This window comes from Vespula vulgaris, chromosome 20 (genome assembly GCF_905475345.1).
Source record: "Vespula vulgaris chromosome 20, iyVesVulg1.1, whole genome shotgun sequence".
Classification (NCBI taxonomy): Eukaryota; Metazoa; Arthropoda; class Insecta; order Hymenoptera; family Vespidae; genus Vespula; species Vespula vulgaris.
Window position 1 is genome coordinate 3,360,705 of NC_066605.1, and position 17,597 is coordinate 3,378,301.

General features: G+C 30.1%; 1 protein-coding gene across 5 annotated transcripts in view; it reads left to right on the top strand.

Moving 5' to 3' along the window:
* The window catches only part of LOC127071075 (protein bunched, class 2/F/G isoform-like), a 142,508-nt gene extending 129,776 nt beyond the window's left edge, over positions 1 to 12,732 (top strand). For all 5 annotated transcript variants that reach the window (XM_051009939.1, XM_051009940.1, XM_051009941.1 and 2 more), the window contains 3 exons: positions 251 to 409; positions 4,539 to 4,893; positions 5,929 to 12,732. In XM_051009939.1, the coding sequence (XP_050865896.1) occupies positions 251 to 409; positions 4,539 to 4,893; positions 5,929 to 6,337 (923 nt within the window). In that variant the 3' untranslated portion in view covers positions 6,338 to 12,732. The remainder of the gene's footprint in view (positions 1 to 250; positions 410 to 4,538; positions 4,894 to 5,928) is intronic.
* The last annotated feature ends 4,865 nt before the right edge of the window (positions 12,733 to 17,597 follow it).

Genomic DNA, 17,597 nt, shown 5'->3' on the forward strand with positions numbered 1-17,597 from the left:
AGAGAAGAGATCTTAAGAACTCTCTTTCTCTTTCTCTCTCTCTCCTCTCTCTCTCTCTCTCTCTCTCTCTCTCTCTCTCTCTCTTTCTCTCTCTCTCTTACCAACTTAACGCGGCGAATCTTCGAAAGGAGAACGAAATTCGAGAACGACTTCGCCGAATAGGCATCTATGTACGCACCAACGGATTTTCCGGAAGAACGAACAGAATGAGAAAGAGATCACGTTGTTAACCTTAAGGTTCTTGTTTCAGCGAACTGTTGCGGTGTTGGTGTAGAAGATCCTAACTCTCAGGAAGCTGGCTCAAATGGTGGAGGGGGTGGGAATGGTGGTGGGGTAGCCGTTATACCGGATCGAGCTTCTTTAGAACTTGATAAGCTACCCCCTTATCACGACGTTGCTCCTAGTCCCGGTGAGTCTATCCTTATCATTTCAATCCCAAAACAAATCGATCGTTTGCTTCTCTAACAAGCCACGCGGAATATAATTCTGAGATTTTTAAGTAGTTGAAATATGGTGGAAGTTGATGAGTTAGGAGCATATTTTTAAATATCTTTCATCTGTAGCAGACCGTTTATATATAGACGATTATCCAAAATTTTTTAAATTAGAAAATATACGGAAATACGGAATTATGTTTACGATGGCGCTTACATCGACTTTACAATGCTGGTTATAAATATCTGTTTTATGCATGCTAAGTGTATTTTTAATTTAATGAAAATTACATTGATATAATTATTTTTTAACATTGAGATAAAGTGGAGCGTCTTTTGATGAAAATGACGATAATCCTCTTATGGAATACAAAAATGTGATTAAAAATAAACTAAAATGTTGCTTTACAATTAACTACGTAAGAAAAATATCCTGAATGTAAAAGAAAGAAAATAAAATATAAATAAAACTGCAAACAAAAATAAATAATAATAGAAAATCTTCACGTACGTACGAGTAAGATTAATGTTGGGTCTTTTTGAGCTACAAACTGAACGCTTGCCATTGCATCGCTATTGCTATTTAAATATGGCTTCAATGTTTTGCATAAAAAGCAACAATTTTTTTAATGGAACTATTGATTTCCCGACAACATCGGAAGGATTTTTTTTTTAGCTAAAACCGCAAGAAATTCCCTATGCAGAATCATCATTGTGCAAAAAAAAGCATTACTTAGCTACATATTTTAATTGAAATGGAATTTTTTAAATATACGTATTTGTTTAAGCTTTTCTGGATTATAGCAATGAATTTGCTCATTTGAACGTAACAAGATTTTACACACAGTTTGTATACTATTTCGGAAATTTCATATTGATAGCTTCAAAATTTTCTGTGGCATTATTTGTTAAAAAAAAAAAAAAAGCACATTGAAATTTTACAAAACACTTTTATAAAGCATGGAAATGCTTCAGAATTTCAAAAAAATTTTTGGAAAAATTATTTTTAATATGGCGTCTATTTTATTGTAAACATTTTTAAAGTTGAAAATTAAATTTTTAAGTTGAAAATGGCCCCATCAAAACTCCGCATAATTTTACATATTTTATATAAAATTTTGAAATAAATTGATTAATTATTTTCAAAATGATTTCTATTTTATTATAAATATATTAATATTTAAATATGATGTATAAAAATTAGCGATCGTATCTAATATATCAATAGAATTTTCTGACAACACAGCAATATTTCGTCTGTTCATCGATACCGATAATATTAAAGCATAATACTTCGATCGAACGGCTTACAATTCTAAAATTAAAAATTCAATTTTTAAACAAAACGACTTGCTATGAGTCGGAAATATTTTAGGATATCTTCAAGATCATCACTTCTTTACTTCAATATTTTCAACCTTACCTCAAAATCTTAGAAATATATTAAGTTTATATTGAGAATTATATTAAGAATTACTCATAAATCCTGAATGTTTTTAAATAAATAAATTAGCTTTAAAGTTCGACTTAAATCTCTCATATGTGAAAACACGTTTTGTTATCTTCAATTGTAAAGTAGATGTGAATTTGTTGTTTTAAACAAAAAAAAAAGATATCTATTATTCCAAAATAAAATGGCGGAGTATCAATCTTCGGAAGAATATATACGTTGTTGCAAGTTATTTCATTTTTGATCGAAATTTAACGCAACAATCGCAATAACAAAAAAAATTGTGAAATTTATAAAGATTTGACATTTAATAAAAAGTTATTTTAGTTAAATTGGTTCGGAGATTTTATCAAAGATGATTTTGACTTATCTGATAATATTCGAATAATCAGTTCGCTATATTGATACTTTAAAATCATTGGTAGAATCAGATTTAAAATTAACAATCCAAGAAATAGCTAATATATTTGGGCCCATATGATCGACAGTACAAACATACCTTTATGAAATTAGAAAAGTATCTAGACAAATCATCTGAGTTCCGCATTAATAGAATACAGACAAAAATCAGTGACGAATAATTTACACTTCGTTATTAACTAGTCAACGAAATCATCTATTTCTTAATAAAATTCTCATCGGTAATGAAAAATGGGTCCTATACAGTAACGTAAAACACTCCAATGAATGTTTTTTTCCGAACCAACCAACTATACAGGTTCTGCATTCCAAATTTATGCAAAATTCACCTTTTTGCAACTCAAATTCATCCCTTTTTAAAATCAAATTCAACCTTTTGCAAATCAAATGCACTTTTTTGCAAACCACAATTAAATTCAACCGTTTGCAAATCAAATTCACTGTTTTGCAAATCAATGTTTTTCTACAAAATTCATCAGATTATCGTCTTTTGATTTTTGAAATAAAAGGTGACGAAAAAATATTTGTAAAAAATGTACTTAAAAATAAAATTTCAAATCATAGTTTATCGAACTTATTCGTATAACAATTAAAGATCTAGTGAAATAAAGATCTGTATAAGTTTATATTTTGTTCCAAGCTCAAATCACATATTTACAGAAAATTATTGTTTCTCGTAAGTTGTAAAAATTACAAACAAATTAAATATCGATATAATAGAGACCTGCCTAAATTGTGTAAAAAATAGAATTTCTCTAAATTTATTTTATTATACATGAGAAAGATCTAAAATGATACATTATAAATTCCGTATGTAATGAATTGGTAATTACCATTAATTAAATATATAGACATCTTTCTACTACATACAATAAAATTTGTAATTTCTTAAAAATATATTTACATCTGATTTTATTTTAATTAGAAAAATTTAAGAGAACAATTCTGTAAAATAAAATTGATTTGCTAAAAGTAAAATTTAATTCGTAAGAAGTTGAAATTTAGGAAACAAAACCTACATACACACTTAAATCGTGTTTGTATTGTATGTTTGATGGAATTTTATTGGCATAATTTATTTTGAATTATTAAAATCGGGTGAAATAATTACCGTTGACGTTCATTGCCACGGTTATACAGAACGGTTATACAAGGAATCGTTGAAGAAACGGTAACATGATAGTACCACATTCCTTGTAGCAAAAACAACCCAAGAAAAAGGAAAGCAGCTTGAAGTGGATAGTTTTACCGTACAGACCATATTAATTTGATACTCACGCCATCGGATTATCGTTTGTTTATATCTATCAAAAGATCTTCTCAAAAATAAATAGTTTTGAAAATGTCGGCGATGTTTAAATTCACTTCAACAATTCATCATTTTTATAAGTCAGTACATTTTTTTAAGAGAGAAATAGAATATTTATGAAGAATATGGCAAAAAGTCGTGGATAACAAATTCATTAGAAAATAATAAAAAAGAGGTGTATAAAATGATGTATATAAAAAGACATTTTTATGATTTCTTTTCGCACACATTTTTTTGTAATTTATTTTATTAATAAAAAATCATTAAATATATCTGCTAATGTATACTTCGAGGAATATTTTCTAAATAATTAAAACAATTTATTTTCTTGAAATTATCGATGCCAAATCAATCAAAGTAGTTCTGTAAAATCTCCTGTTTACTATCAACAATGAAAAAAAAGAAACTAAATAACCTTAAATTACAAAAAGAAATTAGTACAAAAAGAATTAGGTCGATTTTGAATACTTTCATTTAAATAAATAACGAAACAATATATAATAAAGTAATGCGAATGATTGAATTTGGCATACGATTTTCGATAAAAATTTCTTAATGAATACAATAAACCTATGGCTCTTAAAAAAATCCATATGACAAAGACTATACAAAGATATGAGAAATAACCGTTTCAAACATTTCTCAAATCGCTTCAGTAATTTTCAATGTCTTTGAATACATAGTTTTGAGAAAACAATATTTAAAGTTTACATGTAACATGGAATCTATTTTAGGCTGTAACTTCGTCAATCTTCGAAATTTTTTTATAAAATTTTCGGAAAATGTTTAAAAAATATAATAGTATCGAATAGAAATATGACAAAAAATTTTTCAGAAAATTTTTCCCCCTAATAAAGAATATTCATATCTGTTGATATGATAAATTTTGTTTCTTTTTTAACGAAACGTAATAATTTTTTGTCAGGACACAACGTCTGGTCGTGGCTCGGTTCAAGACGAGGAGGTGGTACAACGGGTGTCGTCACCACGCCCTTGTCTCTTCCTCAACATAGGAGAGCAATGAACTTACCGGTTGAGAATCATTATACCCATATGCAAACGGACGAGGCACTATACGCCGAACTTGACTCTCAGGCGGCGAGCTACGCGAGCGATCTTCAGTTGCAAATGAGAGGAAGTTCGACGTACGGCACAACTTCCGCCGGTCAAGACGACGAGTATCACGAACTGGACGCGGCGAGATTGCATCGCCATTATGGAGCTGGAAACGGAGATGAAACTTTGCAAAGGGAGACCCTTCGAACACGACACAGCAAAAGGTAATCGTATTTTCTTATTGAATTCATTCAAAACTTTTTATTGAATGAATTTATTCATGATGAACAATTCCGATTTTACAATTTCTTTTTTCTTCCTTTTAATTTTATTACCGAGGCGCTCGATTGATAATTAACTTTTTATGATCGAAATAAAAAAAAAAAAGAAATTCCTTAATAATTCCATCCGAAGCTAATAAACGATAAAATTTTATATTCAAGTTGAATTGGAAGTAATTTAATGTTAACGTCAATGTCTTATTAAATTAATTAAATTAAATCAATCGTGTATTATTTGTTGTAAGATAAACATTACATCTGTAATAATACATTCTACAATGTATGTTTGAATATATATTATATACAAAATTTTTGTAAATTAATTGATCAATCTTTTCTATTTTTTATTTTGTGAAATTAATTGTTTTGGCTATTGAACAACTTATTACTTAATACCGTTATAAGTAAAGACTTTATTATAATAACATGTATATATATCGAGGTATATATTAAATTTTTTGTTTGGCCTTTTACTAATAAATATTTTTTTATAATTTCGATTAATCTTTCTGTGGTTCTTGTTTTTTTCACAATAATGCAAATATCTAATCAGCCAAGTATAAATGCGTCCAATAAAACAGCATTAGATGATTGACTGAATTTATAACAATACCGCATCTATTATCATCAACGCAAGACTTGAAAAGTGCTGACAATATCATCACAAAACATCATCAAAACATATAATAGTGATACCAACAATTATTTTCTAATACTTTATCTGTCAATGACAAAAATATCATTTTTTCTAAAAATGAAATTCATAGTGTACCGAAAATTGTATACGCGATAGGGAACGTATTCAAGAACTTGATTCACGTATAAGTAATAAAACATTGTAAATAAATTCTTGAATTATAACAGTATTAATTAACATAATTAATACAAAATAATTAATTAAATTATTATTGATTAAGTCAATTTAAGAGCTATATCGAAAACAAAAATAAACTAAATTTGAATATAAATATTTAACAGGCTACAAGAACCCGATTACGAGATGTACGAAAACGGACCACCAACACCGGTACCATCGAATCAATTACAACACCATCATCACCATCACCATCATCATAACAATCATCATCACCATCATCAAGACCTAAGAATGGCCAATAGAAATGGCGAACGACCGTCGTATCAAAACACAGCATACACCGGAAGTGACGCTGAACCGGATGGACCAACATTGAGTAGCGCTCCGAGTAGTGCCTATTACAGTGATCTAAGCTCGAATTCTACGAATCAACAGATGTCCTCGACTGTGACGTCATCGGCACCTACAACAACCCAAACGAATCTTCATCTTAATCCGCAAAACTTGGAAACGCCGCAATATAGATTGGCGGCGATAAACGAGAGTACGGTGCCCTCGGATTATATTTAAAAAAAAAAATAATAAAAAGGAATAAAAACGAAAAATATATAAGACAAGAAAAAGAGAAGAAAAAAAGAAAGTTCTTGAAAAGTTACAAAGTGTTTTCAACCGACGAATGTATTATAATGTCGCAGCATATAATAACTCTTACTATCTAGTGATTTCGTTTTTAATGAAAATAACTTTCGTACGAGCTATCACGAAACCCAGGAAATCTTTTCGCGTTCATCGAAATTTGCAACATGATATATGTACATGTATGTATTTTCGTATTTCGATCGATCCTCCACGTCTCTTCAACTTATGACATAAAGTTGGATTTTTTTTTTATTAATCAAGAAAGAGAGATATGGACTTTTGTGAAATGCATCGCCTAAGATAGGAAAAAGAAAAAAAAAACACAGAGAAAGAGAGAAGGGGTGAGAAATCGGTTCCGGTTATAATCGATTACCTCCGCAATGTTCATTTTTGATTCTAATCGTATTTTATATCGCATTAAGGACAATAAAGTTCTATGTCTCGGCCTATCGTTTCGAGATCGCGTCACTGATCGATTTGATGCGGTTCGTGTGTTTCTCACCTAAGCGGCCTAAGAGAAGATTAAATTACTATCGAAATAAAAAGAAGATAAAGGTCTTTATCGATATCCACACGGCTGCATGGTACTCGATGATTCGAAAACAATTTGGATAAGATTAAGAAAAAAAATATATAGAAAGTATAACATTCTTTACGGGGAAACGAAAGAACAAATTTTTCTTTTTTTCTTTTTTTTCCCTCAAGAGTAATCTCTTCCTCAATAATCCCAAATCTTTCACGCCAATCAATTTAAACATAACGAATCGTTCGAAGAACAGTTCAAAAGTTTCGAACGATAGTATTTTCGATCGAGTGGAACGTTCCGTTATACAAAAAAAAAAAAAAGAAGAAAAAGAAACGAGGATATTGCACGCAATATCTTTACGTCGATTCTTTTAACGAAATCCAAAAAGAACGAAGAGAAATCATACAAAAATCTTAAAATCAGGAAAAAGAACTCGGGTGAAAATGAAATATGGGTGAGAATGAAAAAGAAAAAAAACACACATACACCACGAACGAAGAAACAGAAAAAAAGAATATATAAAAGGGAAAAAAAACGAGAATTTCAAAACTCGAACAATGCGGAGGATGGGGCATACAAAACGAACGGAATGAAGTCGTCGTTGCGAAGAACAGGTATTTCGTAATTTGACGTTCGGGGAAGCTTCCAGTGAATGCCCTTAGGCTACGTCCGCATCGCTTTTACGTTTAAACGGGCCGACACACGCAGGCTCCCTCCTCAATCGCGTATCTACACATACATATACATACATGTGTATGTATTCCTATCTATATAATACAACTATATATACACCTTCGTGTCAGCCCTTTATCCGTACGCAAATGATGTCTCGTTTTCGCTTGTACGTCTATACACATATTCTACGTATATACAAACACATGCATACATATGTAGATACGTGTATACCTATATACACGCACATAGATACATCTTGCCAAATTGCGTCGTCAAATTGCGAAATTGCACACTTCCACGAAAGTGCAAATAACTTCTTCGCGGGCGAGTTTAACATTAGCATGTTGTACTTTCTTTGAACTTCCTTCGTCACGAAGAAAGATAGAAAGAAAGCAAGAGGGAAAAAGAAGAATTATCTACTTTTCGTTCGTCAACGCGATCGCGATAAAGATAAACGAACGAAAGACGCCGAACGTTCAAACTAAACTCTAAAGTACCTACAAGATCATGTTAACGATTAGATCGTCGATCTTTTAAATCGAGCTACCTTTGAGAAACGTGCGATAGCGATTCGATCGTTTGTCTTCAACTCGTTCGATCGACTAGTGGACTAATTAATTTCACCACGGCCGGATTCGACGAAGAGTCGTTTAATCGTCGCCTCCTTCCCTCCCTCCTCTCGACTCATTTCCGTTCACGTTAATTACGCGCTCCGGTAGACCCGATTGTTTTCGTTCGACACGCGACGCTGCCGCAAGAAGAAATTGTCGATTTGCCTTGGTTTTCGCCTCTTTCTCTTCGACCGATACACATTGCTGCGAGAATGAAAGAGAAAGAGAGAAAGAGAGAAAAAAAGAACTTTTCTACTCTTTGCGGTAGGTACGAGAGTGAGTAAGAGAGTGAGAAAGAGAGAGAGAGAGAGAAAGATTTGTTACCGGATATACTGGATACTATACACGTTCATTATCGTTATTAGTGGTAATGAGAACGTCGATTTACGAGAGGAAATATGTTTCGTAACTATAATTTATTTCTCGTAGCTTATAGGATGCTTTTATTGCCATAAAATTTTCCCTCGATATTTCTTATTAAATCGTATCAAATTAACGTGATTTCATTTGACGTAGGTAGGTACGAATGATTTTTCCGATTATATTTGCATTTAGTAAAGTTATTATTTTTCGACGAAATTGTATTGTAATTTTATTTATATCGTGTATCGTCGTATTCGCCGTATCGTTATTATTTCATCGATACGAGATAACTCGAGGAATAATAACGAATGATTTGAAATGGTATTAAATGTAATATTAACGATGTAACCGAATGAAAATGTATTTTTGTGTATTTGTGAATAGTTAAATTTCAAAGGGTGCGAGAGTATCTCGACACGTCCCTGTGAACGGGGTCGTGCGTTAAAAGTCAAAAGGAGTTTCTCACACGTATACCAAGATCAGGTAGACATGTGTGCGAAGAAAGATATGCTACACAAGAGGATGCAACAATGCGATACCTTGAGGGCACGCAATAATTAATTGCGCCCTTGCGGTCACAATGGCGGGCGTGCGGGTAGAAAAATATGAGAGTAGTAATAGTAGTTATGTAGTAGTGTAGTAATGTAGTAGTAGTAGTATAGTAGTATAGTAGTAGTGTAGTAAGAAGAGGAGGAGGAGAAGGGCGTAAGAGGGAAAGAGAGAAAGAAAGTCGGTGCCTCGTCGCATTATTTTACGGAAAAAAGAAAAGAAAAAATTCAACGTAGTCGCGCCTCGAAGGCCGCGCCATCTTAACGTCGGCATTAACTTTAAGCGTTATCGTGGCCGTGTTATACGTGAACGGGAACGTATTATGGAATTCGCTTGCAACCGTGCTTAATTAAGGTCCACCTAACAGTGAAAGAAAGAAAGAGAGAGAACAGAGAAAAAAAAAGAGAAAGAAAGAGACAAAGACACGGAATACCTTCCGCGTTTGGTTAAATTCGCGCGGAATACCATCGCGCCGACTTTTATTTTACCATTTCCTTTCGGATAATTTTGCAATCGAACGAATAGCGTGAAAATAAACGACAAATTCTTTCTCTCTCTCTTTCTCTCTCTTTCTAAAAGTACAAAATCAATCGCAAACGATTTGTGCTATTCATTCGTTTCGTTGTCTTCGAAATTACAACAATTTCAATTAGGGATCAGAATAAAAGTATAGAAAGGCGAGAGAGAAGAGGACCGAATCGATCGATCGTAGGAATCGTAAAGTAATCGTTAATCCAACGAAAATTCGACGAAATTTTTTTCGGATTCACGCGTGCGAAACTTTAAACGTGTTCTGTTAATAATAATAGCCACGTAAACGTCGGTGAAACGTCCACGAATGATCGTAACCGAGGACGGCCCTGTAACCGCCCTTCTCTTCGGCTTTACCTCGGCCCTCGATCTCCTCCTCCTCGTCCTACGACGTGTGCGCGCGCGCCCTTTCGTGCTGCGGGATATATAAATTATACATGTAAATATACGGGCGGCCTCAGAGCCCGTCGTGGAGATCGAATCGTGAGATATCGCGAGACGCGCTCGTGTGTGCCCGGCCACGCACACACCATTATCATCATCCCCCTACCCCTTCACCTTCTCTTCTTCCTCCTCTTCCTCTTCCTCCTCTCCTCTTCTCTTTCTTCTCCTCTTCAGCACCTTACGCATTACCCAACACGCACGATATATGCTGGACGCACCTATAGCAAATACCTTTGTCGTTCTCGCTAATACCACCCCCTTTCCCTTTCGCCCCTCCTCTTTTCTTAAAACCTCACCCCACCCCCGCCGAACTCTCTCTCTCTCTCTCTCTCTTCCAACCACACCAAATCACCCTTATAATCCTTTCGCGCATACCGAGTCTTTCTCTACGATCTGCATTTTTCGGATCGTTAACGTAATCCTCGAAGCCGCGATTCGATTCGACTCGAGATAATTCACCAAATAGGTATGCGTCCGAAAGCTGTTTGCTTTTATCCAATCGTCTATTTATCTCTTTCCTCTTTCTTTTTTTTTCTTTTCTTTTTTCTTTCTGTTCTTCCTTTTTTTCATTCTTCCCTTTGTCTTTTTCTTTTTCTTTTTTTTTCTTATTCCGAGCTCTTCTTTTTCATTTTTCTTACGATGATATTTCCGATTGCGACCTTCCAACGGACTTTTAAATCCTTTTTCGTATTTCATCCTCGATTTTCGAGATACCTCGATCGATCTTTCGTGATACCAGAGAATCGTTTATATTTCTTCTCCAAGTAATTATGTAGAGTCGTTGAAATCAATATTTTTAGCAACTTTTTTTTTTAAATATATGTAAACGTATATATCGGTCTTAATTCATGATATTTATGAAAATAATTTTGCACATTTTAACTTTCATATGCTGTTTAAATTTGGTAACATTTGTCTTTTGTTGCATCGATCTTAGTTTATGAGATATTTATGAAAATAATTTTTGGATATTTTAATTTCAATTTCAAATGAATAGATTAATTTCGAAATTTTATGGCATTTTATTACATTACGTTTGGATTCAACGGATATGATTATATTATAATCTCACGTTTTAATTTGCTAACACAAAGAGATGAAAAAGAAACGCGATTTGCTTTATCTTCAACTGGTAAAAAATGTACAAAATAATGATCTATCGTTATTGAAAAATTATTGATTTGCGTTTAACTTTTACTTAACGTTTATTACTTCAGTTAATTATTAGCCTATCGCAATATTGAATTGACCCAAATCAATTCAAATTTAACATAAACTAATTGAAATTAAACCGATATTGATTTAATCGTGATTTTAATTCTACGTTACTATTTTGACTTAAATATGAATTGGGTCTGAATTGCGTTTGATTAAAATAAAAAAAAATATTTTCAGGAATATTTCGAAAACTAAAACCGAATTGTACGATTATATTTATCGAGAAAAGATTGTTTAAAATCATGAATCCAAAAACATACTGAAAAATTATCAGGATCGATGAGATAAACGTATTTCTATATAATTATTCATTTTTTTATAAATAGATGTTTATAGATAGATATATTTGTTATATAATTCTTTAATATGTGTGTATGTATGTGTATAGATAGAAATAAAAAAATAAATGTCGCGTCGTAATCATGCGTATCGTACATCAATCTATTATTTTTTGATTTCGAATTCGTTATTGATATCGTTCAAATTTCAAAAGATGTTACGTAAAAACTATTTAAAAATTAAAATACAAATTGAATTGGTCATTATGAAAATGAAAGTTAATCTTAACGGTGCTGTATCAATTTTCGAATTCTTTTATTAAAAGTCTGTTAGAACAAAGTATGAGAGAGAAAGAGATACAACACGCTTGTCATTTATCTCTCTCTCTCTCTCTCTCTCTCTCTCTCTCTCTCTCTCTGTCTCTCTCTCTCTCTCTCTCTCTTTCTCCATTTCTTATTATCTACGACTTTATAATAAAAGACAAAATTCTAATATGATTATAAGTAACTCGTATTACGATTACTCGAGTCAATGAGCTTTTCTCGACGCGGAATGACGCAAAATTCAAATTAATAGAAAGTTTATGAATTTGTTGTAAGCGACACTAATCATTCTAATTGAGATGTAAATATTATTATTTTTAATAATAATTGTACAGAGATATTTTCTGTAACGTTTGAATATTGTAAATAAGTTATGCGTGTGTATGAAGAGAATCTGCATAGAGAGAATCGTATTGATCATGATTATGAATGCGAATGAATTTCGCTCTTTATAGAAAAGTCAATTATCATGTTGATGTAATACATCGTGCTTTTATGTATAAAAAAAAAAGAAAAAAGCAAAAAAATATAATTAAAAAAAAAGAAAAGGAAATATGAAAAGAAATATGTACAACCATTAAAGCATTATTTTTCTCTCAAATCTGATAAACGATTATTATCGATAGAGAACATATCAATATATTGATTCCCGTATTGATGTTACCTTCTGATTGTATTTTGACTTATCCAATTATTAACATTTCAATCCTGTAACCGAATTACTGGAATTGTCAATATATAAATATCACTTCTCCGAATATGTTAACAATAATATGGAAATAAATGTGATTACAATGATAAAACATATTTCTATGTGATATTTTTTATTTCTGATATTTCGAATTAGTTCTTTGATTTTTTCTATATTAGTTCTCTGTTTCTTTTGAATATGTCGATAAGGTAGAATTTATCGATCGGTCATAGACCAACATCTACAACGTAAAGATATCGAAAACAGCGACATCTCTGTTACCTTCTAAGCAATAAAATGCAGACCATGTTGATTCAAACGTAACGACATACTTGCGCAAGGTTTTGCCATATGTAAGAAGGAAAGAAGAGGAAAAGAGGTGGTCCTGGTTGATCCAGCTTCTGATTGAGTTACGATTTAATTAGCCCGCATGACCAATCAGTAATTAAGATATCCGCTAATCAACTTGGCCGACTCTTCACCGATCTACCTTCTTTTCTCATTGCTAATCTTTTTTCTTTGCTTTTTCATTAAATACCAATTGCATTATATCTGTATGTATGTACAGGGTGATTCGTTTAAAACAGGTTACTTAAATATTACGTTTGTATGACAATATGAAAAATATTTGTAATATAAATAATTTCAAACAACGAATCAAATGAAAAGAAAATTTGTTTTTCTTATAAATTTAATTTTTTAACAATTTTTTTTAAGATCGTCCATATTTTTTTCACATATATCCACATATTTTTTTCTGTTGTATATTATAACTAGCATTAATTATGCATTCGATCATGTATAATAGTACGACTTTGAAATGACCTCGAACTCTACAATTTTTTAATTAGCATAAAATTTACTTTCAACGAGATATCAAATTTCAAAGACTGATCATTAATTTAAAATCGCAAATAAATAGATTTTTTATCGCTCTGTGGATATTCAAGGATTTATTAGTTAGATCTTTCAATATGATTGATTTTGATCTTGATCTTACATTCCATTTAGATTAAAAAGTTATGCTAATATTGAAAGATAAAATTTATAAAGAACAATCCGCAATACCAAAAAATATGATGAAACGAATAATTAATGTTTGTGTTGATATTAAACCTGAAACTATCGAAAGATCTTTACAGTCGGTTCAGACTCACATCAGAAGGACATCATATTAAACATTTATTATAATAATAAATATGTTTATTTACAATTGCAAATTGACGATAGATCTTTTGTTATCGTTGAAATCTTATATCTTGCTAAAAGTAAAAGCATATTGATTTAAAAATTTTTTAATCCAAGATCATTGCACGGTCATACTAATGTATATGGATGAACGCATCGTAACGTTTACTGTAACAAACAACGGAAAAAAATGTGTGTATAAATAAAAACAGAATATGTGTAACTTTGAAAAAAAAACCATTAAAAAAGTAACATTTATAAGAAAAAAAATTTTCTTTCATTTGATTCTTTTGAAATTATATAAATCATGTAAAAAATATTTTTTGCGTTATTATAAATAAAGGAAATATTTAGGTGATCTGGCTTAAGTGAAACACCATGTATTATGTCTAAGGTTTACTTTTAACGAACGATTACTTTTTTTTGTGTATTCATTTCGATACATAGAATTTATATGTACACGTATACACATATATATATATATATATATATATATATATATGTATATATATATATATATATATATATATATATATATATATGTATATGAAAATCAATGAATTGATAATAATATATACATATGCTGTATATATTTTAATAGCTTCATTTAATTTTCGTTCATATTAGCACTCATAAATAATATTTACTTACATATATTTGTTAAGACAACTATCGTTTCGTCATAATATATATACTATAATATAGTATATTTGTATATAAATATTCACTATCTATAATATAGTATATTTTGTATATAAATATAATAATCATTTGAAAACGCAGTAAAATAAAACTTTTAGCACGATATTGTTAACACATAGTAGGGATTTAACAGAAATATGAAAAATAAAGAGTTAATAAAAGAACTTTCAATATTTTTTATTTAAAAAACATAATATTTAAACTTCAAACTAATAAAATTATTAAAAAAAAGACACTATTATTTATAGTTATGAAAAAAAAACAGAAAGTAATAATTCTATAATAATTTCTCAATTAAATTAGATTATAAAATTATTTTCACATATCGTAAAACTTAATAATTTTATTGCGATTAATATTTTGTAGAAAATCTTTTTCATTTTATTAGATTTATAAGTTTTTGTAAGATTTCTAAGATACTGATCCTATTAATTTTTTTAAATAATCTTCCTGAACGCTTTACTACTCTTTTATCAGTTCATTTTGCAGAATTGTTTTGTTAGTAATTGAATATATTTTTATTTTGTTGTTAAGAATATCCGACACCATTTCGATTGGATTTAATCCGATAATTGAAGTAATGTATTTATAATTTTTGGATAATTCTAGAACTTTCTTTTTCTTGAACGATTTTTTATTTGTATTTGGAACTGTTATCTTAGCAAAATTGATGTCTTCAAAATGTTTATTTTTTAGCGCTCTCTTTTAAATTATTTTTCAAACTGTTTAAATATTTCATTGTATTTATAATTTTAGTAATAAATTCTAATTTTACTGTACCATAATAAGTAATATAACTTCTTTGTTAATACGTGTTTTCACAGACATTATAAGCGTCATGATGTTTGTAGACACATGTTCATTCACCTGCGACGTAATTGGTCCCAGGAATTATACGTTATTCGATCATCGAACCCTCGAACGGAAATTAATTAAAACGAGATCTAGTTTTTGTATACTGCGGAGTGCGGGTGATTGACTGAATGATGTTAGGAGAAGTATTATAAAATAACGATATATTCTTACGATTATTATGATACATTGAATATACTATGATATAATAGAGTTTTAAGTTGTGCTTTGGTAGAAAGTTTTTGCTTACACTTTGAGATTACTTATTTTGTGATTAACTATCCGGCAAGATGGTTGGAACAATTTAGAAAAAAAAGAAAGAGAAAGGGCTTAAAAGGAATTTCTGAGTAAAAGGAAAGGAAACGGAAGAATTGATTTCTTATTGGTTGTAGACATATTCGGATAATTGCTTTAGAATGTTCAAAAAAATAATAATTTAAATAATTAATCTTTTTATTTTAAAAGTAGATTCTAGATAACCATATGTTCTAGATAATCATAGTCTACGAATCTACTTCTTATGTTTGCTGTCTAGTTTTATATATTCTAAAAAAAATACGAAATTAATTAGAAATATCTAAAATTCATGAGCGAGCAATATGTTTTTTATTCTTAACATATTCTCACGGTAAAATAATTTGCATAGTGATATGTGGCTCTTGAGAAAAAATTTAAGAATATGAGTGAAAGTCGACATCCATACCATAACATTGCCGCCATTATGTTTAATTTTTAAACAAAGATTCTTAGGGTTCATTTGTTCGTTTGGCTTTTTCCGTGATACTTTTCGATGATCATCTGATTTCAAAATATTGAATTCTCTTTTATCGTAAAATATTACGTTTATTAAAAATTTAATAGATTGAGAAATATACTTTTTGGTGAATTTTACACATTTTTTTTCGATAAATCATGGGAATAACATATATGGTTTCTTCATTATATGAATTTTTTCGTGACACTCTTCGAACTGTTCAGACATTCAAAGCAGTTTAATCAGAAAAATTTGAAAGAAGAACATTAATTTTCGCTGCATTTATTTTCGAATCTTCTTTAACTTTTCGAACGACTAATCATTCTTCGCGTCAATTTAACGACCTCTTTCTCTCCTGCTTATTATGCAGTTTTATTATCTATTTTGTCTTCATTTTCAAATTTTTTGATAATATTTCTTATAATCGTAAAACTTTTATTTACATTTCGGATCTCTCTATATGATTTTTTATTTTTTTAACGAGTAATAACTAAATCTCTAAAATGGTTTCTTTCACGATGATGTGTACAGTGCTAACTTAAAATCTAAAATAGAATGTTATAGAAAAGAAGAAATCACCAATAGTCAAAAATTTGCAAACACGATCATATTAATTATTATCCTTTATTTGTTTCAGAAAATGACTGTTAAAAAATTTGACCCTTATTACAAGACACGTTCTTGTTCTTCAAAAATCTTGTTCTTAAAAAGCAAAAAGAAATTAAAAATGGACAAACAAATATGACTTCTAAAAAAAAGGAAATATCAAGAAGATATGTTGTTAATGGTATTCTATATGAAAAAAAGATTAACTTTATATACAGTGTCATCAATACAAAATGATAAAGATCATGACAATAGTGATATTAGTTCGGTAAAAACTCTATTTTATTATTCAGTCGATAAAATATTTTTGGGTAATATTAGTTTTGTAAAAGCCTTCATTAAAGCTCTTCATCACCTTTCATTTGAAGCGTGAGTGATTTCAGCGATGGATAAAATACGAACTACGAATACGAGTGAGAAACGTTATCCCCACCATACGTCTATCGCATCGATATGTAAGCTTGTTTAATTATTCACCTCTCACGCGTACTTAATAATTATTTTCGTATAGGTTAATAAATAGTTTATTAGACTGTGAATTCATATTTTTCAGTCTCTCATATGTATATCCTTTTTGATAGTATCTTTGCATCTCACAGTGATCCATACTAGATACGACGCATTTATTTCACGACAGAAAATAATAAAAATAATTGTCATATGTAAGAATTAAAAATAATTACTGAATACTTATATATTATATTATTTTAATACAAATGAAAATATGAGTTTATTTCCATACTATCTATAAGGTAGAATTCTCTCTTTTTTTACCCTTATATGACTAGTTCACTTTATATTATTTTAATTACTACCACTGATAATAATAATAAAAATATACTTATAACAATATACTTATATTAATAATAAATATATTTA